The 24,458-nt window shown below is 39.8% G+C and overlaps 2 protein-coding genes across 5 annotated transcripts in view; both read left to right on the top strand.

The window, feature by feature from the left end:
• Positions 1 to 7,990, top strand: part of LOC143857333 (uncharacterized) — a 16,365-nt gene extending 8,375 nt beyond the window's left edge. For 3 of the 4 annotated variants that reach the window (XM_077367757.1, XM_077367758.1, XM_077367759.1), the window contains exons 2-3: positions 3,929 to 5,905; positions 6,871 to 7,990. In XM_077367757.1, the coding sequence (XP_077223872.1) occupies positions 3,941 to 5,905; positions 6,871 to 7,200 (2,295 nt within the window). In that variant the 5' untranslated portion in view covers positions 3,929 to 3,940 and the 3' untranslated portion in view covers positions 7,201 to 7,990. Of the gene's footprint in view, positions 1 to 3,928; positions 5,906 to 6,870 lie in introns of those variants that run through there. The other variant, XM_077367760.1, reaches the window with a different exon arrangement.
• An 8,597-nt stretch (positions 7,991 to 16,587) lies between these two features.
• On the top strand, positions 16,588 to 24,084 carry LOC143856968 (protein FAR1-RELATED SEQUENCE 7-like). The gene is made up of 4 exons (XM_077367250.1): positions 16,588 to 17,135; positions 17,234 to 18,020; positions 23,493 to 23,707; positions 23,853 to 24,084. Exons 1-4 carry the CDS (start codon positions 16,588 to 16,590, stop codon positions 24,082 to 24,084), a joined length of 1,782 nt encoding a protein of 593 aa, XP_077223365.1.
• The last annotated feature ends 374 nt before the right edge of the window (positions 24,085 to 24,458 follow it).

Genomic DNA, 24,458 nt, shown 5'->3' with positions numbered 1-24,458 from the left:
CATTTCCCAACTCACTAGGGCCATAACCCGCTTCTTCTCTGATCCCCCCCACAAAAATCTTCTCTGAATCTGTTAAATACGCTTTACAACAGACACAGGGCATTTGAATAATGATAACTGGTAGATGGGTATATTGGCCAAGGCAGCTTTAATCAAGGTTAATCTGCCTCCTTTAGATACCAAGTTCCTCTTCCATGTATCAAGCCGTCGCTCGATTCGTTCCACAATGGGATCCCAAGCACTTTTTCGAGGTCGCCCTATTCCCAGGGGCAATCCCAGATACGATGCCGGCAGACTCTCCAACGAACATCCCATAATATTGGCTATAGTAGAAGCTCCTTCCTCGCTTACATTCACAGCGTAAAGTCTGGATTTTGAGAAATTAGATCGAAGCCCTGTTACTAATTCATAACACCTGAGAATTGCCTTAAGATTGAGGATCTTTGAGGCCTGGGGAGAGCTAAAGAGTAGGGTGTCATCCGCAAATTGCAAGTGCGAGACTTGAAACCCAGATTCGCTACATTTGACCCCGGAAATCAGACCCTCCGCTCGACCTTTCATCAACAGCACGCTGAGAGCTTCCGCAACAATAACAAATAGAAAGGGAGATAGAGGATCCCCTTGACGCAAGCCTCGAGACGACTTGAAGAACCCTTGTGCCGAGCCATTAATTAGAATAGAAAAGTATTCTGAAGATAAGCAGCTACGGATCCACCCGCGCCACTTCCCTCCGAAACCCATTATGTGTAGAAGGTAGTCCAGACATTGCCAATCCACTCTGTCATACCCTTTTTCCATGTCCAGCTTACAAATAATACCTTCCTCCCCTGACTTAGCCATCCAATCCACCATTTCATTTGCCACCAGCGAGCAATCTAAGATTTGTCTCTGGCCAACAAAAGCACACTGATTCTCTGAAATGATATATGGAAGTACCCTCTTGAGCCGGTCCGCCAATACTTTGGACAAGATCTTATATAGACATCCTACCAAGCTAATAGGCCGAAAATCGGATATTTTCACTGCTCCTGTAACTTTGGGAATGAGAGCAATAAAGGTGGCTCCTGTTCCTCGATCCAACTCCAACCCAGCATGAAATGCTCGAAAAAAGGCCATTATATCTCCCTTTACATACTCCCAACATTCCTGAAAAAATGCAAGGCAGAAACCGTCCGGCCCCGGAGCTTTGTCACGATTCATCGAGAATACCCCTTTCTTCACCTCTTCTTCCAAGAATGGGTCTTCCAGCCCCGAGAGGCTAATATCATCGAGTGAATTAAAGGGCACCTCATCCAGTCTAGGCCGAATAATATCTTCCACTTTATATAACTTCCGGTAGTAGTCAAGAATTTCCATGGTAATCGCCATTTTGCTACCAGATAGGGAGCCCTGCACCTCCAAAACCTCGATCCTATTATTCCGACGCCGTGCACTGGCCATGTTATGAAAGTAAGCAGTATTTTTATCTCCTTGCTTTAACCAACTAACTCGAGACTTCTGCCGCCATGCTATTTCTTCCTGAAGGATGCAGCCTTTATGTTCCTCTTTTATTTTTCCCAGTTCATTCAAATCTTCCTCTGTGGCTGACCTTTCCTCATCGGCCAAAGATAATTCCCGAATCCTTTTTTGTAGCCATCCTTGACGCTCGCGGAGAGCCTCTTGTCTGAGCGCATTCCACTCTTTGAGCTTTTTTTTTACAAAACGAAGTTTCGCCCCTATGATCCAATCAGCTGCACCTTCCACGTTATGAGATTCCCACCAGCTCCCCAGCCGCTCCACCATCTTAGGAATTTCTAACCATGCTATCTCGAATATGAAAGGCGAGGGACCCCATGAATCCAATCTTGGATCCAACAATAGCGGGCAATGATCAGACACAGAATGTACAATCGCCTTCTGACACACTTCCGGGAACATGGAAAACCATCCAGGGCAGAACAAAAAGCGATCTAACCTACTCTTCCTGGAGTTTCTGGACCAAGAAAATTGAGCCCCCATGAGCGGAATATCAATGAGTTCAGTCTCAGCTATGAAATCTGAAAACGCAAGCATATTCTGGGAAGTACAAGATTTTGTCTTGGTTGACAGAAGTACAATATTTTGTCAATTGACACACTCACCCTCACTTCTGTGAATGATATCATTTGTCACAATTGAGGTTCGCCTGGATGTGCTCTTCTTATGTCATTCGGTCCCTCTTGAGCTTAATTCCTATGCTGATTTGCATCTATTTGTGGTAACTTGAATTCTCACTTCTTAGATATCTATTCATATCATGGAACAACAAAGAACAAGACACCACTGCGGAGTACTGACCCAACAGATGGAATTAAATATTATGAGGGTAAACCTAATGCGATTCAGATTGTGTCTACCTATGTATAGGGGTTGATTCACGTTGCATTTCCCTAGTTTACTCCACATAGTTTTAACCTGTACATCTTTTAGGTTAGTACCCTGCCAAGTTGCTCACCAAATCAGTGACTTGCGCTGACTTTTCTGTTGGTGTGCATGTTGGCTCTATTTGACCCTTTCTTCCTATTGGAGAGGTAAATACGCTCTCCATTATTGTCTCGTACCACATCAGGAGTAAGTCTTTGGTCATGATTTTGTTTATAGCGGGCCTACTTTGGCTGTTTTGTTTTCAGTTTTACTCATATAAAAAAGGCCTCAATCCCTGTTTCTGTTTTCTAGGAAATCATTCTCCCTAGTTTGTTACTGAATTTTTTTTTAACACACACACACAGTCTGCATAAATGGGCAATATATAACAAGAATTATAGATTGTTGAACAAGCATCAAAATTTCAAACCATACACTTTGATGTCAACATGCACCAAGAATGCTGCTATCATTTACCCAAGGGGAGGAGTCAGGAGGATCCCCCTCCCACCATTGGTTCGTGCATGTGATGGGACTGATACCCAGCATGTTCTTGTCCTATTCAGAGGAATGAAGGATTGGTTCGCTACCTTAGGGCAGTCGTTTTCTCATATTCATCACGAAGGAAATGATAGTGCAGGGGTCTTGCTAATTTTGGCACTTCAGTCTTTTCCCTGTGAAGGCTTCTTTTGGTTTTCTTGGCCTTTCTGTATTTTGTTCTTTTGATTAATATATATCCTATGATTTATCCGACACTTTGAATTTTCAGCAGGCATGTGTGTTGACACTTATAGACACTCCTTTCTACACTTGCAAACGTACCACTAATCTGTCTGACTTAATGTGAGTGTGTCAAGACATTAATATACCCTGCCAAGTGAAATATTATTTATTATCGAATATTATGTTTACTTCCTCGTTTATCATCAACTCTTATTATTAACTCTTCTATAACCAATATTTGTTGTTATTCCCCCTCCCCTAAACCTAAAAGAGTAAACAAGCACTTCTTCCAATATTATATTCATTGTATCCTATTGATCTCTCTTTCTTGATGCATATTGGAGACTGAAGATAACTAGATTAGATTGATGAATATACTGTTACTTGATTATCTCATGTTTCTGTGAGACTTGTAATTGTTTAATTCTAATATTTATTAGTTTGTTATATGTATGATTAATAATTGGTAATTTAATATGTAAGTACACGTATGGGCGTGATGTGTGTCCTTGTCTATAGATTTTTAGGGGATGAAGACACCTCATATCCGTGTTTACACTCAACCCACGAATCCTTGTCCACAGATCATAATATATATCACATGTTAAAGAATATAAAAAAGACCCGGCATGTTAGAGTTGTTGGTATGGCAGGTGTTTGTGCCATCACTTGTACTGGCCAAGGGATGAATAATGCTCCTTTTCAGCTTGGGTGAATGGTATTAGCATGGGATTAACATTAATTATAACACTTGATCTTGTTCTATAGATTATAGAGGGTTGCTTTTACTGGAGTCTTACATGTTTATTTTCCCATCTTGCAGTTCAGTGTATCCATGGGGCTGGAATCAGGTTTAGACTGTCAAAACCACTACAAAGATGGACAAAGCTCTAAAGTCGCTCATCCTTCAAATTGCCAAGTTGAAGAGATAGACAAAAAAGGCAAACCCGTGTGCAGACTCTACCGTTTGAAAAGCCTGGATGAAGACTTCACAGAATTGAGCCTTGATAACTCCCCGAGTACTTCTTCTAAAAGAACGCCACCCAGACTTGTTAGAGTGACTGATAATGTAGATCTCAAGAGGGGTTCTATATATCAAAACTCAAACAGTGTAAGAAAAATGAAAAGACTGGGAGTTGTTCAAGAAACTGAAATTATACCTTCATCACCTAAACGTAATAACGACATTTCTTCTTTATCCTTCAAAATTATTGATTCTTTGTCTCGACCTAGCCTGAATGACAGTAGCTCATTTTCCCAGCAGCAGAGATCCCCTTTGTTCTCTAAGAATACAGACCTCAACTCATCATCTGTTGGCAAGGACTACATGGCACAAGATTCTGAGTTCCTAGATCTGTCCTTCCATCTTCCCGGAGATTCCTCGGGCTCCTACAAGTTATCCCCAGGAATTTTTACAGCTGGAGATGGCTCATCTGATGGGTTCTTGGAGATCTGTCTGGGTTCAGATGATGCCGAGCACTTCTCTGCTGAAAAAGTTGCAGAACTTGTAAGGACAGATTTGGTGGAGGAAGAAAAATTCAAATGCGGCCAAACAATTTCTCCAGAAAATGATGGTAATAGTCTCTCAGAAAGAGATGGACTTCTCACTTTTCCTAGGTCCTTGTCAGAGAAGGTGGGAATGCCGGATTCACCGTGTCAATTGGAATTCAATCTGTGTAAATCCAACCCCAAAACTCGGTTCAGCCCATTCAGAAAGGTGTTGGATCCCATCTTAAAATCCAAATCTCAGCGCAACCCATCCGTCTCAGCAACAGGTACCTTTGGTCTAAATACTATTGATTCTTCAAACACCAAGAAAAACCAAACACTTCGCAAATCTTTATTGCATGACTTCTCAAAGACGTCACGGACGAATGAACGCGCTGGGCAGTTTATTAACAAAGACCAAACTTTAGTTTCAGGTTCTTCACCTGCTCACCTATGTGGCCTTCTTAAAATGGAACATAAACGTGGTGTTCCATTCTTTGAGTTCTCATTGAAAGACCCAGAAGAATTTCTGGCCGCCAAGACATGGATCACGGACAGTGCCTTTAACTGGGTCTATACTTTCCATTCTGTTGACAGTAAAACGAAGAGTAGTGGCAATGGATGGGGATCAAAAGACAGATACAAACAGGCTCCCATGGTTGGTCAGATGCAGGTAACCTGTTATTTATGCTCAGAGAGGAGAAATGACGGATTGTTAGATAATACCACGGTAACGGAGTTTTTATTATATGATATCGCCCGAGCAAGGAAAATCTTAGCTGTCCAAGAAGGTACTGCCTATGGAGGCTTAGCTTCGGACGTTGCTCTGCAGTCAAATTGTGTCTCGGAGCCGGAGAAAGGCAGAGTACCTCACAGACATGCTTTTGGAAAGGGGAATTACCCTTGGGTGCCCATGCATTTGAAACCTCACTTGGAAATTGCGGCTATTGTGGTTGAGGTTCCGTTTGGAACAACTGAAATCTTGAAAGACAAGCGATCCGATAAGGTTGGTGATAAAGAGTATCCAAACTTATGTGATTTTTCCATAGCTGATGAGACAAGTGATTTCAAAACCACCACTATGAATCCTGCAAAAGTGAAGGTGGTAACTCCAAGTGGAATGCACGGCTTACCGAGTTCTGAAGAAGGTGGCCCTTCACCATTATTGAATAGATGGAGATCTGGTGGGGGCTGTGATTGTGGTGGCTGGGACATGGCTTGCCCAATCGTTGTTTTCGAAAATCCTTGTGTTGACCATGTAGCAGATTATCCGTTTGTGGAAAACCAACGTCCTTTGGAACTTTTTGTTCAGGTATTCTTCCTATTTAATGCAGAAGAGAGGATATTTCTTGCTGTTCCAAAGTTTTGGTTTCGATGAATATCAACAGATTCATGTATTATTTTTTACAAAATCTAATCATAGATTTCCTGAGAACCTCCCCCGAGTTAGACTCCCTTTTACCTTAGTTACGTCCCTCGAGTTGGCTCTGCGGCTGCGTTCTTATCCGAGTATGTAGTCCCCCCCCCCCCCCCCCCCCCCCACACACACACACACTCACACAGTAGTCAATCGAAACTCCTTTGTCTCTCAAGCTATGACCGTGTCAACCGAGAACTCATCCGTGTCAACCGAGTGCTCAACCATGTTGTAATGGGTTGACTACGACTTGCTTTGGCCGTATTTTGAAACACTGCCCATAACACATGTAAACAGAGTCCCCATTTTCTCTGCACTGGCTAATTGGGTTCTACTTGTTTTTTTGAAAGATGACAATTGCATTAATAATCAAAGAGGGGACAAGATGTCCCACGCCAAGTACAAATGTGGAATTAACACAATTACAGGTTATAGCTAATTATAAGAAACAGTGACCAACATGGTCTCCCTAAATACTCCTTTTGCTAGAATGTCTGTTGCATCATTAGCCGATCTTCTTCTGTGTTCAATCCTGGGGTCCAAAATTCTTATAAGATCCAGGATTTCAGTTATTAGCCCTCGAATCCGCCAGGGACCCCTTGAGACATTCGATGCCCAACTAAATGCATTAGTTGAGTCCCCTTACACAATTATGTCTCAAATCATGTTCAAAAGCCCATCGTAGACCAAAAAGAAGAGCTCTTACTTCTGCCTCATTAGCATCACACTCTCGTCTACCGGTCCCGAGTAAGACATAATTGAGTTCTACTTTTTATTATGCCTTTGTTATTGTGATTGCCTGCTAGCTCTTGGAATATCTCAATCAGCCTCTCATGGTTTGCTATTTGTTTGTTATGTAGGGAGCAAAAGAGAAGGTGCCAGCATTGACCATAAGGGTAGTTGATGAAGGACTGTATTCAGTTGATTTTCATGCTCAATTGTCCGCATTACAGGCCTTCTCAATTTGCGTTGCTCTTTTGCACGGGACACAAGTTTCCACAGAAGTAGGACAAGAAAGGGAGAGGCAGAGAATGCAGAGCAATTCACTGAAGGTTCTTCTTGAAGAGGAAGTGAGATTATTGATCAAAGCTGTTGCTGAGGAAGAGAAAAGGAAAGCTACAAAAAGATCTGAAGAAATCCCACCATCTTTTGTACTTGACCCACCATTTTCTCCCATCGGCCGAGTGTAAATTCAAACACCATCTCTTGGTTTGGTAGACTCAACTCTGCTAGAAAAACCCATATCCGGCTAGACATGATGTGCAAGAATCTTTCATCATGGGGGTGGAGGAGTGGGTTGGAGACCTGAAATGAGTATTATTCAGTTCTCTGTAACTCTCTGTCGATCAAAATCTCAAGTACTACAGCCTTGAAAGTTCTTATATTGATGAGAAACAGCATTGCTTCAACTTTCTGGTTAGAATTATAGTTGATGAAGAGATACATTCCTTACAGGCAGTCTCAAGGCAGGAGGCTAATGAGATTAACATACAAAATACTCATGGTCCTAGATTCTGGATTCTCTTGTTTGACACTGCATACTCCACAGAAGCTCGAGGTCCGTGAACTTCACCAAAAACTTATCCATTTTCATCAGACATGGAGGGCTGATTGGAAGTGGAAAGCGATTCACCAAACACAATCTTGTGAGGCAAAGGGATTATGGATGGTCCATGGAGAATCGCCAATCTTATGGATGAGATTAAAGATCTGTGCTTGCATTGTGTCTTTTTCTTCATCTCTCATTACTAGAAGCGCCAACGATTTGGCTGATTGTCTTGCTAAATGAGGAGCTTCAAGCGTCTCATTTTATATGGGCCAATGTTTACCCCCTGAAGTGCACTTGTAATCCCTTATTATTTAATAAAATTGGTATCTTTGTCAAAAGAATAACATACGAAATACTCTACAATTCCCCTCCAGGCATTATTACAGCGCTTTTATTATATCAGCATCTGACAGATTAGTTTGAATGCTTAATCAATGAATCCTGCCCGTCCAAATAGACCGACCCTGATTTCATGGTGTTCCATTGTTGGTAGGATGCAACTAGTCTTGGTTTTTAGGAACTTGGGTTGAGTATTTTCCTTAAAATTGGGTCGGGTTGGGGTTGATTCTAATTCAGTTTTTAGCAAAAGCTCAACCCGACCCAAGACCTAAGTTGCACCGGTTTAACCCCAAACTGTCATCGTATGGTTGAAAAATTTTCGACCTTCATTTACTAATCCACTGTGACTGCAAGAAGATAAAATTACTAACCCTTGTAAACTTGGTTTTTTTTTTCTTCTTCTGGTTGTTTCTCTATTTGTCATTCTGGGTTTCCTTTGAAATGGGTATTATGTATCATGTATGTTATTTTTTGCTCCCTTTCTCCTTATTTCCTCTTCCACCACAAATCCTCTACCTCCCTCTCTTTTTGCTCTTTTTTTTTTTTTTTCAAATCAGAACCTCTCTCTAAGATTTTAGGTTTTTGTTATGCACACTACGGCTGTTTCTGGAAGGCAGGTTGAAGATTTTGAGAACAGATTATGAGTCAAAACTGATCCTTAATCTATTTTGGACTCACAATCAGTTCTCAAATTCCAAAATAAACAGGGCCTTAGTTATTTGTGACAGTTGCATCTTTGAATGTGTCTTAAGTTCAATGAACAGTTACCTCAAGAAACGAATATGAGCAACATGATTGAATATTAGTCCAAACATTGATGCTTCAGTCTATGGACTCATAATATAACCGGAAGAAAATGATATTTGCATTAGAAAACTCGATTCTTTGGTTCTGGAAGGCTTATTTGGCGGGCAGCCACCTTTGGGATATGGCCATAAATGAATATAGAAAGGTCTGTTTTCTCTCCTCTCACCAAAATAAAATTATGCTTAGCAAATCTGTGTAAAGATTTATAGGCATTACATGAGTTGAACATGAAAAGATAATTGAATGAACTGAAACATTTGCAGACCAAGTTCATCGGTGGGAAAGGCTAGATGCTCATCCACTAGTCCTCGAGGAAATATTAGCATCCTTTTAATCAAGGTTTTAAATTTCGGTTTCGGTACCTATTTCAGACCCCACCGAAATCCGAAATTTCGGCAAATCCAAAATTTCGGCAAAATCTGAAATTTGGTATTAAGCTTCGAAATTTGGGACTGAAATTCCGAAATTTCGGACCGAAATTTTGGAACATTTATATATTTTTTTAAAAAATGCCGTTTACTCAAAATTTCAAACCGAAATTACCGAAAACGATTTCGGTGGAAATTTAAAACCATGTTTTTAATATTGCCTTCCATTTTATCTCTAAATAAGCTCATGCCGATGTGAATTGCAAGAACCTTCGCCTCAGTAGAGTATGTTATTCCCGCTTTGCCTGGGTTGCCAAGGGAGCAACCGTCGACATTGAGCTTAAAAATATTAGGTTGAGGGGGACTCCCCTAGCTATCCTCTTTTCCTTAGATGATATAGGAGATTTCTTTTTAATAAAAGACAACCAATAGATGTGGAAATATCATTTTTATTTTCATTTTAATTTTGTAAGTTTTAATTTATGAGATTTTTTTCTATGTTTTATTGTTTTTAGGCAACAAGCTACAACTTCGAGACTATGTGGCTGCTTTCTCATGCAGGTCCGCGAAATGCCTTATGCGAAGGTGCCTAGCAAATCCCAAGTGGTTTATGGAAATAGTTTCGAAATAAGAGAAAGGGCGGTGATAAATTCACCCCCTTCTATTACAATATTTACCCCTAATTTTTCAAAATGGACCGTTAGGCCAACACCATCGGATGATCCAAACCGTCCCATTTTATGGGCCAGAATGTAAGTAGGATGTGCCCAAAAATCATTTCAATAGGATGATCCTAGCCCTCCGATCTATAGAGAGACTCTATATAATCAAACTATATAGATCGGATGCCTAGGATAATCATGTAGAAATGAGTTTTGGCACACAACCTATTTACAATGTAGCCCATCAAATGGACTGTTTGGATCATCCTATGGTGTGGGCCGTACAGTCCACTTTGAAAAATAGGGTGAAAATCGTAATAGAAGGGGGTGAATATATCACTGCACTAGTAGAAATTGCTTGGGAAATTAGAAAACCTCCAACCCCACACACACATATAAATATATATGAGGAAATGGTTTGTGTGCAGCTGCACAGATAAGCTATCTATGCATGGCTGCACAAACCATGGGGGGGCCACATTTTTTGGGGATCCAAAGCATTCATTTGGAAGGCCCTTCCATGGATAGGGTGTGTACCAAAAATCAGCCCTTTAGGATCATCCTAACCCTGCCATTTGTGGAGGGACAAAGGGCAGAAACAGGGTCTGTCCATTTCCTCTCCAACTTTGATTGGGTTAAGATGATCCTATAGGGCTGCTTTTTGGTACACACCCTATCTATGGAAGGGCCTTCCAAATGAATGCTTTGGATCCTCCAAAAATGTGGCCCCCACTATGGTTTGTGCAGCCATGCACTTATAAGCTATCTGTGCAGCTGCACACAAACCATTTCCTCTCTCTCTCTCTCTCTCTCTCTCTCTCTATATATATATATATATATATATATATATATATATATATATAGGGAAAGGTGTGCGTACTCAGTCGAGTAGATAAGCTTATCTACTCGGTCGGGTTAAAAACAGTGGGGGCCCACATTTTTTGGGTGATCCAAACCATTCATTTGAAAGGCCCTTACCTAGATAGGGTGTCCACAAAAAATCAGCCCCATAGGATCATCCTAACCCATCCAACAGTGGAGGGAAAAATGGGCAGATTTGTGGACAAGTTGTGTTTGTCAATTTTTCCCCATTTTTCCCTCCACTGTTGCATGGGTTAGGATGATCCTACGGGGCTGATTTTTTGTGGACACCCTATCTAGGTAAGGGCCTTTCAAATGAATGGTTTGGATCACCCAAAAAATGTGGGCCCCCACTGTTTTTAACCCGACCGAGTAGATAAGCTTATCTACTCGACCGAGTACGCACACCTTTCCCATATATATATATATATATATATATATATACACTAATGAAAAATCTCGTGCGATGCACGGGCCGGCAAAGAACTGTACGGACCACGTCATAGGTTGATCCAAACCGTCCATGTGATGGAACACAACATAAATAGGTTGTGGCCCAAAAATCATTTCCATAGGCTGATCCTAGCCCTCCAATCTATAGAGGTTTCCATAATTCCTCTTATATTGGATGGTTAAGATCACCCTCTAGATTTTTTATTAAAAAACCATAAAGGAGGGGGGTAATAAAGATTGAAATTAGGTGGCTTTAATGGGTGCCTTTGTTAAAAATCATAAGGGAGGGGGTAGGATTGAAAATATGTGCGTTGAATGGGTGCATTTATTAAAAAAAGTCAAAAAAGTGATGTGTAATTCTCATAGAATTTTCAAAAAATTCTCTTTTTTTCTCTTCTGCTATATAGTATATAGATATATAGTAGCAAAAAACCCCGTGCGATGCATGGGCCGACAAAGAATTGTATAGACCACATCATAGGTTGATCTAAACCGTCCATGTGATGGAATACAACATAAATAGATTGTGCCCCAAAAATCATTTCCATAGGCTGATCCTAGCCCTCCAATCTATAGAGGTTTCCATAATTCCTCTTCAATCGGATGGTTAAGATCACCCTATAGATTTTTTATTAAAAAAGCATAAAGGAGGGGGGGTAAGATTGAAATTATGTGGCTTTAATGGGTGCCTTTGTTAAAAAGCATAAAGGAGGGGGTAGGATTGAAAATATGTGGGTTGAATAGGTGCATTTGTTAAAAAAAGTAAAAAAAAATGATGTGTAATTCTCATTGGATTTTTAAAAAATTCAAAAAATTCTCTTCTTTTCTCTTCTACTATATAGTACTAGTAAAAAACCCGTGCGATGCACGGGCTGACAAAGAACGGTACGGACCACGTGATAGGTTGATCCAAACCGTCCATGTGATGGAACACAACATAAATAGGTTGTGCCCCAAAAATCATTTCCATAGGCTGATCCTAGCCCTCCAATCTATAGATGTTTCCATAATTCCTCTTATCTTAAATCGGATGGTTAAGATCACCCTATAGTTTTTTAATTAAAAAACCATAAAGGAGGGGGGTAAGATCGAAATTATACGGCTCTAATGGGTGCCTTTGTTAAAAGCATAAAGGAGGGGTAGGATTGAAATTATATGATCTAATGGGTGCCTTTGTTAAAAGCATAAAGGAGGGGGGGGTAGGATTGCAATTATATGAGTTGAATGGGGGCATTTGTTCAAAAAAGTCAAAAAAAGTGAGGTGCAATTCTCACGGATTTTTCAAAAAAATCGAAAAAACTCTCTCTTTTCATCCCGGCTTATTATAGTAGATACTAGTAAAAAACCCCGTGCGATGCACGGGTCGACAAAGAACTGTACGGACCACGTCATAAGTTGATCCAAACCGTCCATGTGATGGAACACAACATAAATAAGTTGTGCCCCAAAAATCATTTCCATAGGTTGATCCTAGCACTCCAATCTATAGAAGTTTCCATAATTCCTCTTAAATCGGATGGTTTAGATCACCCTATAGATTTTTTATTAAAAAAACATAAAGGATACGAACCACGTCATAGGTTGATCCAAACTGTCCATGTGATGGAACACAACATAAATAGGTTGTGCCCCAAAAATAATTTCCATAAGGTGACCCTAGCCCTCCAATCTATAGAGGTTTCCATAATTCCTCTTAAATCGGATGGTTAAGATCACCCTATAGATTTTTTATTAAAAAACCATAAAGGAGGGGGTAAGATTGAAATTATGTGGCTTTAATGGGTGCCTTTGTTAAAAAGCATAAAGGAGGGGGTAGGATTGAAAATATGTGAGTTGAATGGGTACATTTGTTAAAAAAAGTCAAAAAAGTGATGTGTAATTCTCATAGAATTTTCAAAAAATTCAAAAAATTCTCTTCTTTTCTCTTCTGCCATATAGTATACTAGTAAAAAACCCGTGCGATGCACGGGCCGACAAAGAACTGTACGGACCACGTCATAGGTTGATCCAAACCGTCCATGTGATGGAACACAACATAAATAGGTTGTGCCCCAAAAATCATTTCCATAGGCTGATCCTAGCCCTCCAATCTATAGATGTTTCCATAATTCCTCTTAAATCGGATGGTTAAGATCACCCTATAGATTTTTTGTTAAAAAACCATAAAGGAGGGGGGTAAGATTGAAATTATATGGCTTTAATGGGTGCCTTTGTTAAAAGCATAAAAGAGGGGGTATGATTGAAATTATATGATTTAATGGGTGCCTTTGTTAAAAGCATAAAGGAGGGGGTAGGATTGAAATTATATGAGTTGAATGGGTGCATTTGTTCAAAAAAGTCAAAAAATGAGATGTGTAATTCTCATGTAATTTTCATAAAATGGAAAAAACTCTCTTCTTTTCATCCCAGCTTACTGTAGTAGATACTAGTAAAAAACTCCATGCGATGCACGGGCCGACAAAGAACTGTACGGACCACATCACGGGTTGATCCAAACCGTCAATGTGATGGAACACAACATAAATAGGTTGTGCCCCAAAAATCATTTCCATAGGCTGATCCTAGCCCTCCAATCTATAAAGCTTTTCATAATATGTTGTTCCTCTTAAATCGTATGGTAAAGAGCTATAGATTTTTTATTAAAAAAGCATAAAGGAGGGGGGTAGGATTGAAATTATGTGGCTTTAATGGGTGCCTTTGTTAAAAAGCATAAAGGAGGAGGTAGGATTGAAAATATGTGTTGAATGGGTGCCTTTGTTAAAAAAAGTCAAAAAGAGTGATGTGTAATTCTACAAAAATTCTCTTCTACTATATATATATATATATATATATATATATATATATATATATATATATGAGAAAAGTTTCTCTAGTCGGCCCCCTAGAAAACGTTTTCTACTCCTCCCTCTTAAAATACCATTGGATGAAGTTGAAATTGATCTCAGCCACACATGTGAAAAACCCATTTTCTAACTCAATAGTTCAAAACCCTCATTCGACGGAAAATGGGTTTTTCTCTCTCGCTGCCGCCGTCTCTCTCTGAAGGAAAACCCTCATTCAACGAAGCAGCCATCTCACCCTCTCTCTCGCTGTGTCTCCTCGCTCTCTCCACCCTCTCTCTTTCTCTCTCTCTCTCTCTCTCTCTCTCTCTCTCTCTCTCTCTCAAACACACACAGATTCTAGGGTTTTCAAAAACCCTAGAGAATCGATCATCTTCACCCTCGAGGGGTTTTCTTCAATCGGGCCGCTCTCTCTCTCTGTCATCTCTCTATGTAAGTTTCTTAATACAGCCTTTATAATGTATAAATGGGTGGATATTTTTCTTCAATCCCTCGAAAATGTATAAATGGGTTTTCTTCAATCCCTCGAAAATGTATAAATGGGAATTGTGGGTTGTCTTCAATCCCTCGAAAATGTATAAATGGGTGGATATTTTTCTTCAATCCCTCGAAAATGTATAAATGGGTTTTCTTCAATCCCTCGAAAATGTATAAATGGGAATTGTGGGTTTTCTTCAATCCCTCGAAAATGTATAAATGTGTGGATATTTTTTCTGGTAAAGCCTGTATAAATGGGTGGATATTTTTTTCCTGGTTATGGCATTGGATATTCTTAATGAAATTTTTTTTTTTCTGGTAATGGCATTGGAACACATTTTTTCTGATATTTTCTCCACCTTCGAGGGGTTTTCTTCAATCCCTCGAAAATGTATAAATGGGTGGATATTTTTTTCCTGGTTATGGCATTGGATATTTTTAATGGATTTTTTTTTCTTGTAATGGCATTGGATTTTTTACCTTAAGAAAATGCCTCTATTAATGTTTCTAGAGGCATTTTCTGAAGCGAAACAATGCGAAGCATGGCCTTAGATGGAAACAATGCTTCTAGAGGTACTTGTTTCCTCTCCATCGTCTCATCATTATTCCACTCTTATCCCTACAACTAATCCCACACAAACAACTTCGCCCAATTTCTCAGATATACCCCAACTAGGTCTAATAAACTCTAGTAATTCTATGTGTAAGGAACCTAGATCTATTGACCCCAAACATTGTATATCTTATCAAAACTAAATCTTTTAAAACCGTATACCTGAAGAAAAGCCAAATCATAAAGACCCCAAGAAAACAACTAACGATTTCATTGGCATGCCACAAATAGTCTTACAGTAACATCGATCCATTTTGGGTGCATTTCATTTCATTTTACACTAATCAGTGGCCAATAGTTTGAAGTAACGAGTCAATATACTTAACTAGATTAAATTTGGAAGTAAATGTGTTCCATTTTATTCGTATCTCTATATTTTTTTTCTGGTAATGGCATTGGATTTTTTGAATGGATTTTTTTCCTCATAATGGCATTGGATTTTTTACGTTCAGCTTGTAAAAAGGGAACTTGTGTGGTGTTCTTTCGTGCCCTGTAGTATCACTATTGTCTATCATTGCTTTACTAAATGCTTGTTTCAGTTCTCAGTTGCACTTGAATTATGCACATTCTAGATGCATTGTGTCTGCTCAGTTTATAGTTTCTTTACTTGGCTTATGTTGGTTTTTGGTGTGAAGGTTATTTCAACAACGCCTATTGTCGATCATTTTCCTATATCATTAATTTGCTTTATTAAATTTCTAGTTTATTCTATCTGATTATGAAGATTCGGAAATGTCCTTTGATTGTGGTTTTTCTTATTAGAAGGGACTACTTGATGGATAGTAACTTTGAGCAAATTGTTGGGCTATCAATTGATGACATTGATGCTAATAGGTTACTTTTTGATGAGGAGGGGGAAGCTTTTGGTTTGATAAACAATGATTCTGTTGGCAATCAGTTACTTTTGGATGAGGAAAGGGGAAATCCAAATGATGATGCCTTACTTTCTATGGTCAACGAGGAGGATTGGAGTGGTAACACTAGTGAAGATGATGGTGAGAGTCATGTATTTAAGGAACTCTTTCTTAACCAGGAGTTTAAAAGTGTAGAAGCTGCGTATGAGTTTTATAATCTTTATGGGTTGGCCACTGGTTTTGGTATAAGGAAATCCAAGACCGAAAAGTCGAAGACAAATCATGAAATGAAATTATAATGAGGAGATTTGTTTGTGCTAGAGAGGGGTTCAAAAATACTAAAGATAAGAGGCAAGTCGGAAAAGAAGTGAAGTTGCATCGAAGTGTAAGAGATGGTTGTGGAGCGAAGTTGGAGATTAGAAATAAAAATAAGAAGTGGGTTGTGTCTAAATTTGAAGCCAAACATTGTCATGAACTCACCTCTCCTGGCAAAACACAAATGCATCGTTCACAGAATAACTTCGTTAAGAATGTGGTCGCCAAAAATTTGATAGACACTCTTAGTGGACACGGGGTTCAATCTTCTAAAATTGCTAGGTTTCTTACTTCCACATCTAAAGCTAGTGCTGTTACAGGACATCAAGTTGTGTCCCATGTGAGAGTACGCAGGCAGAACAATATGGGGAAAGAAGCATTCCTAGTAGTCCAACAGTTCCATCAGAGATGAGCAGAAGACCCAAATTTCTATTTTGCCATGGAGATAGATAAGAAGGGGAATTTGCGATCCATGTTTTCGGCCGATTCACGGGCTAGGAATGCTTACTTGGCCTTCTCTGATGTCATTGTGTTTGATGTGACCTATAGGACGAATAGGTTTCAGATGCCTTTCGCACCATTTACTGGAGTTAACCATCATAGGCAATCTACCTTATTCGGATGTGCGTTGTTAGTAGATGAGAGAGATGAGACATTTACATGGTTATTTGAGCAATGGTTAAAATGCATGTTTGGTAAAGCTCCTGGTTGTATTATCACAGACATGGACATTGCTATGAGAAATGCTATCAGAACCGTTTTTCCAAACACACGTCATAGGTTTTGCTCGTGGCACATACAGAGGCACCTAGTTGAGCATATTGCACACATGAGAGATTCTGATAGTGAGTTCAGTAAGGATTACAATAGGTGGTATTTCAAGAAAAACATACACAAATGTGAGGAAGAATGGGGAAAATTTGAGCAGAATATGGGATTGAAGAAAACAGTTGGCTATGTAATATGTGGCAGCTACGGAGTCATTGGGTGCTAGCTTATTTTAGGGACACTTTCACAGCTGGCAAGTCATTCAGTTCACGTAGCGAAAGTATCAACTCATTCTTTGATAGATTTGTTAACCATAGCACTACTTTACAAGAATTCGTCGAACAATATGATAAGGCACTTGAAGATCGTCGAAAAAAAGAAGCTGAAGAAGATTTCAGGACAAAATCTTCAAACGCAATATTATTGTCTTCAAGGAACAAATTGGAAGCACAAGCTGGCAAATGTTATACAAGGTCAATGTTTACGCTATTCCAGATAGAGATGAAGGATAGCAATGATTGTTGGTTTGACTTATTGGGTGAGAATGGCAAAGTGGCAGAATACAGTGTAGGATTGAGTGATGAGGAGACTTGGAGATGGTGCAAGGTTGTCTTTGAAGATGCTGAAGAAGGTGTGATGGCTACATGTGAGTGTGCCAAATTCGAGATGGAGGGGATTTTATGCAAGCACACCCTTCGCATAATGTCCCCGAGGCGTTTAAGTAGCATTCCCGAGCGATATATATTGAGTAGATGGACAATTGAGGCAAGATTTGTTTTCGATGGTGGGGTGTCTACGGCTGAAGAAGATAATGATGAGATGACACCTCTTCATAAATGGTTCATAATTTCAAAGTATCAAAGATATTTAGATGATTATCAATGTCCGAAGAGCTTGTTCAAGAAGATGGATGAAACTCTTAATGAATGGATTGCGGATGGTGAATGTCATAAGAAAGAGAGGCAAAATGCCTTGTCAACTAGTGGAAGCCAAGCACATTCTAACATTGTCATGGAAACCCCAGAAATATCTATTCATGACCCCCAGATTAGGAAAACCAAGGGCCGTCCGAGAAATGCTACACGGTTTAAATCTCCGATAGAGGTATCCCAAGTCGGATCCAAGAGACGGAGGTGTAAAAAATGTGGACAATTAGGCCATAATATGTGAACCTGTAACAAGAATTCAAAGGTATGGATTTCTACTTCCTTGTGTAGTTTTTTTCGGAGAGATAACATATATATCACTTGGGGTGTTTTCTATGTGTCCCAATAGATGTCGACAAAAAATGATCAAGAGGAATCAAATGAGGAGGGACAGGAAAAGGAAGCGGAAGAGGACCTAATGGCAGATTGAACAACTACAACAGGTTTGTGTAATTTGTTTTTTAGTTATGATCATAACCCAAACATTGGTTTTTCTCATTTTGTTGTTCCTTTTAATGTGTCTGCTATATATAACTTACATGTGCTTTACTATGTTACAGATTAAATGGCAGAGCGTAGATGGTGTTCTGGACATCTAAACTTTGGATGACAGAGCATAGATGGTGCATGTTTGTTTGTTTAGATTGTAGATGCTGTGGACATCCTTGTTCTTGTAATCCATGTGCTTTACTATGTTTCAGTTGTAATAATGAATTTCAGAGGGAGGAGTAGAAAACGTTTTCTAGGGGGCCGACTAGAGAAACTTCTCTCTCTCTCTCTCTCTCTCTATATATATATATATATATATATATATATATATGAGGAAAATTGTTGGTGAGCTTAAGCTCACCAAACTTATGGTGAGCTAGCTTGCCCAATCACATGGGGGCCCACTTTGTTAGGATGATCCAAACCATTCATTTGAAAGTCCCTTACATAGATGGGGGGTGTACCAAAAATCCGCTCCATAGGAACATCCTAACCCCTCCATTTGTGGAGGACAAAAATGGACAGACACAAATCTGCCCCAATTTTGTCCTCCACAAATGGAGGGGTTAGGATGATCCTATGGAGCTGATTTTTGGTACACCCCCTATCTATGATAAGGCCTTGCAAATGAATGGTTTGGATCACTCCCCAAAATGTGGGACCCATGTGATTGGGCAAGCTAGCTCACCATAAGTTTGGTGAGCTTAAGCTCACCAACAGTTTCCTCTATATATATATATATATATATATATATATATATATATATATATGAAAATATATGAAAAAAGTGTTGGTGCGCTTGAGCGGTTATGAGTCTGCAACTACTGGTACATGTGAATCTATTTATGGAAATCATTGCAGATTTTAGAAACACAGAAACATCTGAGGAACTTGAGAAGTTCCACAAAGTTGAATGGCAACTGCAGAATCTCTGTGCACTACCCAATAACAATTCCAACATCAAGCCAGCACGTTCCATAGAAATTCATCTCTTTCCTCATTAAAATTTCCAAGAAGTCCTATGATTTTATTAACACTTAAATCTCTTGTTAAGTCCATTTTCCGAACTTCTTTTATGAATTCCAGCATCAAGCCATCGACCTTCCATAGAAATTTTAGAAAAGTGCCCATTAGTCCATTACATACACATGCGAAAGGTTGAGCCTAGAGTGGGCAATTATTAGAAGTTACCTCTTTGAAAACATGGGGTATTGGGGAGCAGTTACCATAGAAAAGCTATAAGAAGTGACGTCTGTCTCAGAAGAAGGCGTTCTAGAATGAAATTAAAACATATCTTTGCAATTATTGTTTGTCATTTAATTTCCTGTCATTTACTTTTCTTAGCTGTAGCTTGTCCGACTGAATTAAGGAAGGAATGAAGTCATCTTCTCAGGTGAGTATTTATCTTTAATTCCATATCACCGGAGTTTGCTTTCGTTATTTTTATTAGTTAGTTAATTGGACGATCTGTTGATCCTGAGGAGTTTGCAATTTGCGTGCATTGACGGCGTAGTTTTTGTTATCCACGCATTGGCGTTTCCCGCGAGTCGTTTACATTCTGCGTTTGTCGTCATCACAAAACTTCGCATCACATCGTACTGCAAAGAATCCTTTCCAACTATGTAAAGGCAGAAAGCCCAAGGAAGACGTGACGTTCCCTCTTCTTCTCAATCACCAAAATCCAATCTCTAGGGGATGGAAAAGTTCTGGTCGTCTACCTCTTCGAATTGAATTTCAATTACCTCCTAGGAGGCTGCCATGCCCGCACATCCACCATACACATACACACACCTCACTATTGCACTGATCGACCAAGCTGGGGGTTTTAGACCAAAAATGATTTTTTGGACGCCTGGTGGAACCCAGGTGTGCGAGGCATCGTTAAATGGCTTATAATACCAAAAATAAATGTGCAAGACTCGGTGCTCCGGGAAACCGAGTGAGTAATGTTTCTGAGAGTGCTGAAATAGGAGATCAAATGACTTTTAATAGGAAAAATCCTCCGCTAGGGGAGAATCCTAATCTAGTTTCCCCGAGTGGGAGTACTCTTCCACAAGGGCCAACTATGATGTGCCCGTTTGACTTCAAGAAGTTGCCTCTATGTTTAGGCATCACCTAGACGAAAATTTGCACAAGTTATCCAAATGGTGGCTTGGCAAATTTCTAAATTGATTAGGCCATTTATCCTCTAGCAAGAATTTTTCTAAAGGGGTCAACAAATTGTTTGATTTACTTTTTGATACGATGGCACCAACAGTGTCAGTACAACCGCCCCTTTGGTAGGGTAATAGACCGATCCAACAGTTACTGCCCGGACAGAGGGCAGAATCATTTTCGGCTTCTAATTATGTCGAATCCTACTCCAAGAAGCCCGTTCATTGGCCCCTCTATGTTTGCCCTGAGAGAATCAAGCCAAAATTCGGCACTATGGTATAGTTTTCCACTGACCATGACTATTTCTAACAACCCTTGTGGCAAAGTGACAAGACTAATGCAACCGTTAGACCAAATGAGAGTGCAATCGACCCTAGCAGCTATGCGCAAGTTTTCAGGGGAACAATAACGGGAACTAAAACTAGAACCAACCTCGCACAACATCTCCGAAGCCCCAGGTCAACCCTGGCAGTCCGTCGTTAGTTGGAATTGGGGGAAACCAGTGTCGCCCGATCCTAAGCTAAGTCTAAACCAACCTCTCGTCCGGGACAAATGCATTCCCTACTACATCAGTCTGAATCGAGATCAGGTCATGGAGATGATTCAACAAATCGGTCCAATGTTCAGACTGATGTATAGGCCAGTGTAAAGGAAACTATACCTTGACTGGTATGAACTCTACTACCCATACCCTTGGAGATACTGAGATTGGGGAATATAATCAATTTACCGTCAAACATGAAGGTTGTTTCATTGCCCAGTGTGGAGAAGCAAGCCATGAAGTCGATTAATTTTAATTTTTCTAATTCTATCACAGGAGCAGTCCTCAATAGGTACATCAGTCTGCCTCCTAATAGTGTTCATCAGAATTTCAAAACTCAAAAATATTTGAAAACTTTAAAAATATCAAAAACATTTAAAAAATATTAAAAACCTTAAATCTTTTGGATTGTTAGGTTTTAATTAGGAGAGTTCGTTTCGAACTACGTTGGTTTGATCTTCTTCCACGAGGTACGTAGTGCAGCTTATGATTTATATCCCAAGTTCAGCCAAACTTTTGTAAATAACATTTTAAATCTTTTTTTGAATAAGCAAACCTTTAAAACCTCATTTTCAAAAGATCTTCCTCTAGAGTTAGGAGTTTCTCCTAGATAAAGAGTTTTAGAGTTAGATTTTTCTTTTGATAGGTCGTTTGTTTGTTTGTTTGTTGTGTGATTGTTTTAGAGTTAGGGGTCTGTCCTAGAGTTATAGGAGCGCCTCCGTCCGGTCAGTCGGCGATCCACATCGCAGAGTGATGAGTAGGATACGCTAGTCCACCCTTTGTTTTCCTTAGGAAACATAGCCTAGTTACACATAGGTTGTAGGAACCACCTGCATTAGCTTAGGGCTAATCTACATTTAGTTAGGGCATATAAGGTGTCCTAAAATTCACAATTCACTGGAATTTAAATAATCGTGCAAGAAACTTTAATAACTGTTATGGTCTTTTAGATCGAGTCTAGGATAGAGGTCTATGTGTCTTAGGCATCATAGCTTAGAATAGGCGCGAAGAACTACGTTGCTCTGATTCTTGCGGAGGCGGGGATACGTAGGCCTCTTTGGATGAATACCAGACCATCCGAGGACTTGGGCTAAATGGTTTAGAGTCGTAGGATTTGTTGTGTTGTTATTGTATGTTTTGATGTGTTTTCTTACTTTCTTGTACTGATACTATACCTTTAGTTGTAGCTTGCATGTGTATGTCCACCAGAACTTAGATACCAGTTAGGCATGTCACTTACAACCTAGTTATCATTAGGTGACACATCTTTTATCTTACTTTATGTGTGCTTATTATTTCATCCCCGAGTCATGCATGATTAGGTAGACGTTCACTCGGGGATATTTGTTCCTATTTCACATGATTTTTACCCGAACTTCTTTGAAGTTAATAAAAATGGCATAAGAGACCAAGTGCTTGCACTCGGACGAATTGGGGGTGCTCTTCGGACCTTCTCCATTCATAATCAGGCACGAGCCCATATATATTTCTGGTTATCCATTGCACAGAGGATTTGATTTTTGGGGTTCCATGGCTTATCCATGGATGGCGACTTTGAGTTATTTTTAGGTATATCTTAGTTTCGAGCCCCGGTTCCGGATCAGGACGTATCTCATTCGTTTTGTATCGCCACTCGTGCTTTGCTATGAGGGTGACATCCTTTTCGAGAGTTCCTTGGCAGAGCTCTCTTTCACGTGGATAGTCCTAAAGGCCGCTGGGGGCTCGTCCCCCACCTCTCTCTCAGGATCGGGGTCCACAGGAAGCAAAAGACATGAAGAAAGGTTGAAAAACGGAAGTGAAAAGCCATGTCTATTTTCTCCCAACAGATAGATTTTCGAACAGCTGCGGTCAACTGGGCCTCCGCGGTCGCCCGCCGACATGCTTCTGTCTCTTTATTTTTTCTCGATCCAAAGAACAGCGGTCGACTAGCCATACCTTTCTGGAAATCACATATATTTCTAGGTTCCAATTCGCAGTCGCCCGGGACCCCGGTCGACCGGCCCTGTCTGAAAATCTGTTTTAATTCTCTTTTTATTTTGATAAAACACTTCAGATATTTTGACTTATCCCAAAACATTTTGAAAATTTCCAACACTTATAGGCCCCGTTTGTTTGAGATTATGATACCTCATGGTGAGCCGATTATTCTACTCAAAATTAGGCCCTATTCGTTTCAGATTAAGAGAACTTGTGACGAACAGTGCCTTAGAGCTTGTTTGTTATAGATTATGACAACCGATTGTGCAGTCCCCAGCCAATTATTGGACGGAAAATTGTACTAAATTTGAGTCCAATAATTAGTTGGTGAGCAGATTATTAGACTCATAATTAGGCCTGTTCGTTTCAGATTACCTGTAATGAACATTGCGTTAATGTAATTTGAGTCGAATAATCAGTTTGGGGGCTCACCATCTGTTGTCATAATCTCAAAGGCCTTAACTAATATTCTCCTTCAGTGTATTCTAGGATAGAGGCAGTAAGTGGTCTGAACTTTCGAAAGACATCACGGAGCTCAAATTAAAGCGTCTAATCCTAGCAGATTATGTACGGTTTGGTGCTGTCTGTGTCTCATGGAGATCGGCAGCTGTAGAGAAGTGTTATCCTCCAGCGCCTCAAATACCATGGTTAATGTTGGATTCAGAAAGTGAGATTCAGAGTTTCTATAGTCCCTCTAAGATAAAGTTTACAAGTTACATCTACCAAGGATTCGGCCATTAGAGTGTCGTGGTTCCTATAAGAGATGGATGAGCATTAGTCAAACTATCTCCTAAACATGTTTTCAAGAGCAAAAATTCAACTTGCATCCCACCTTGGCTTTTACATTAGGAAGGCTATTATGTCATCAGACCCCTCTTCATCTAATGAAACAACAATAGTTGTGGCCATAACTTATACTGATGAATTAGCCTTCTGTAGACTGGGAGATAAGGAATGGCCTGCAGTTGAAGAACAGGAAGGTATCGCGCGTGATATTGCATTTTCTAATGGGTTATTATATGCCATTAATGAGAGGAAAGAACTTAGAGTTTGTTCATTAGTTCCACCTCCTCAAGTCTAGAGTGTATTTGTGCCAAGAGGTTCCTGTAGGCAAGCTAATTTGGTGGAATCTTGTTGAGAATTGTTCATGGTCAGAAAGTGTCGGATTGTGAAGTTTCGATTGGAACTATTCAAACTAGATACACGTGTTTCTCAATGGGTTCAGATAAAAAGCTCGTTTGAAGAATATCCATTTTTCTGGAAATATTTCTCTAATCCCAAATTTCCAGGGTTCTGGAGGAAGTGCATTTATGTGATTGACAGGAAATGTGAAGATTCGAGAGAGATCTTATTTTTTCACCTAGGAGATGGCAATATCGTGCAAACTCTTCCAATGAAGAGGCCCTCACTACATTTTTCATACACTTGGGTGACACCAGATTCGTGATAGAGAGA

Source organism: Tasmannia lanceolata, unplaced genomic scaffold (genome assembly GCF_043159265.1).
Source record: "Tasmannia lanceolata isolate RefF3 unplaced genomic scaffold, GAP_Taslan_0.1 ptg000024l, whole genome shotgun sequence".
NCBI lineage: Eukaryota > Viridiplantae > Streptophyta > Magnoliopsida > Canellales > Winteraceae > Tasmannia > Tasmannia lanceolata.
The sequence above is the reverse complement of the archived record's forward strand: the minus strand, read 5'-3'. Positions and strand labels throughout refer to the sequence as shown.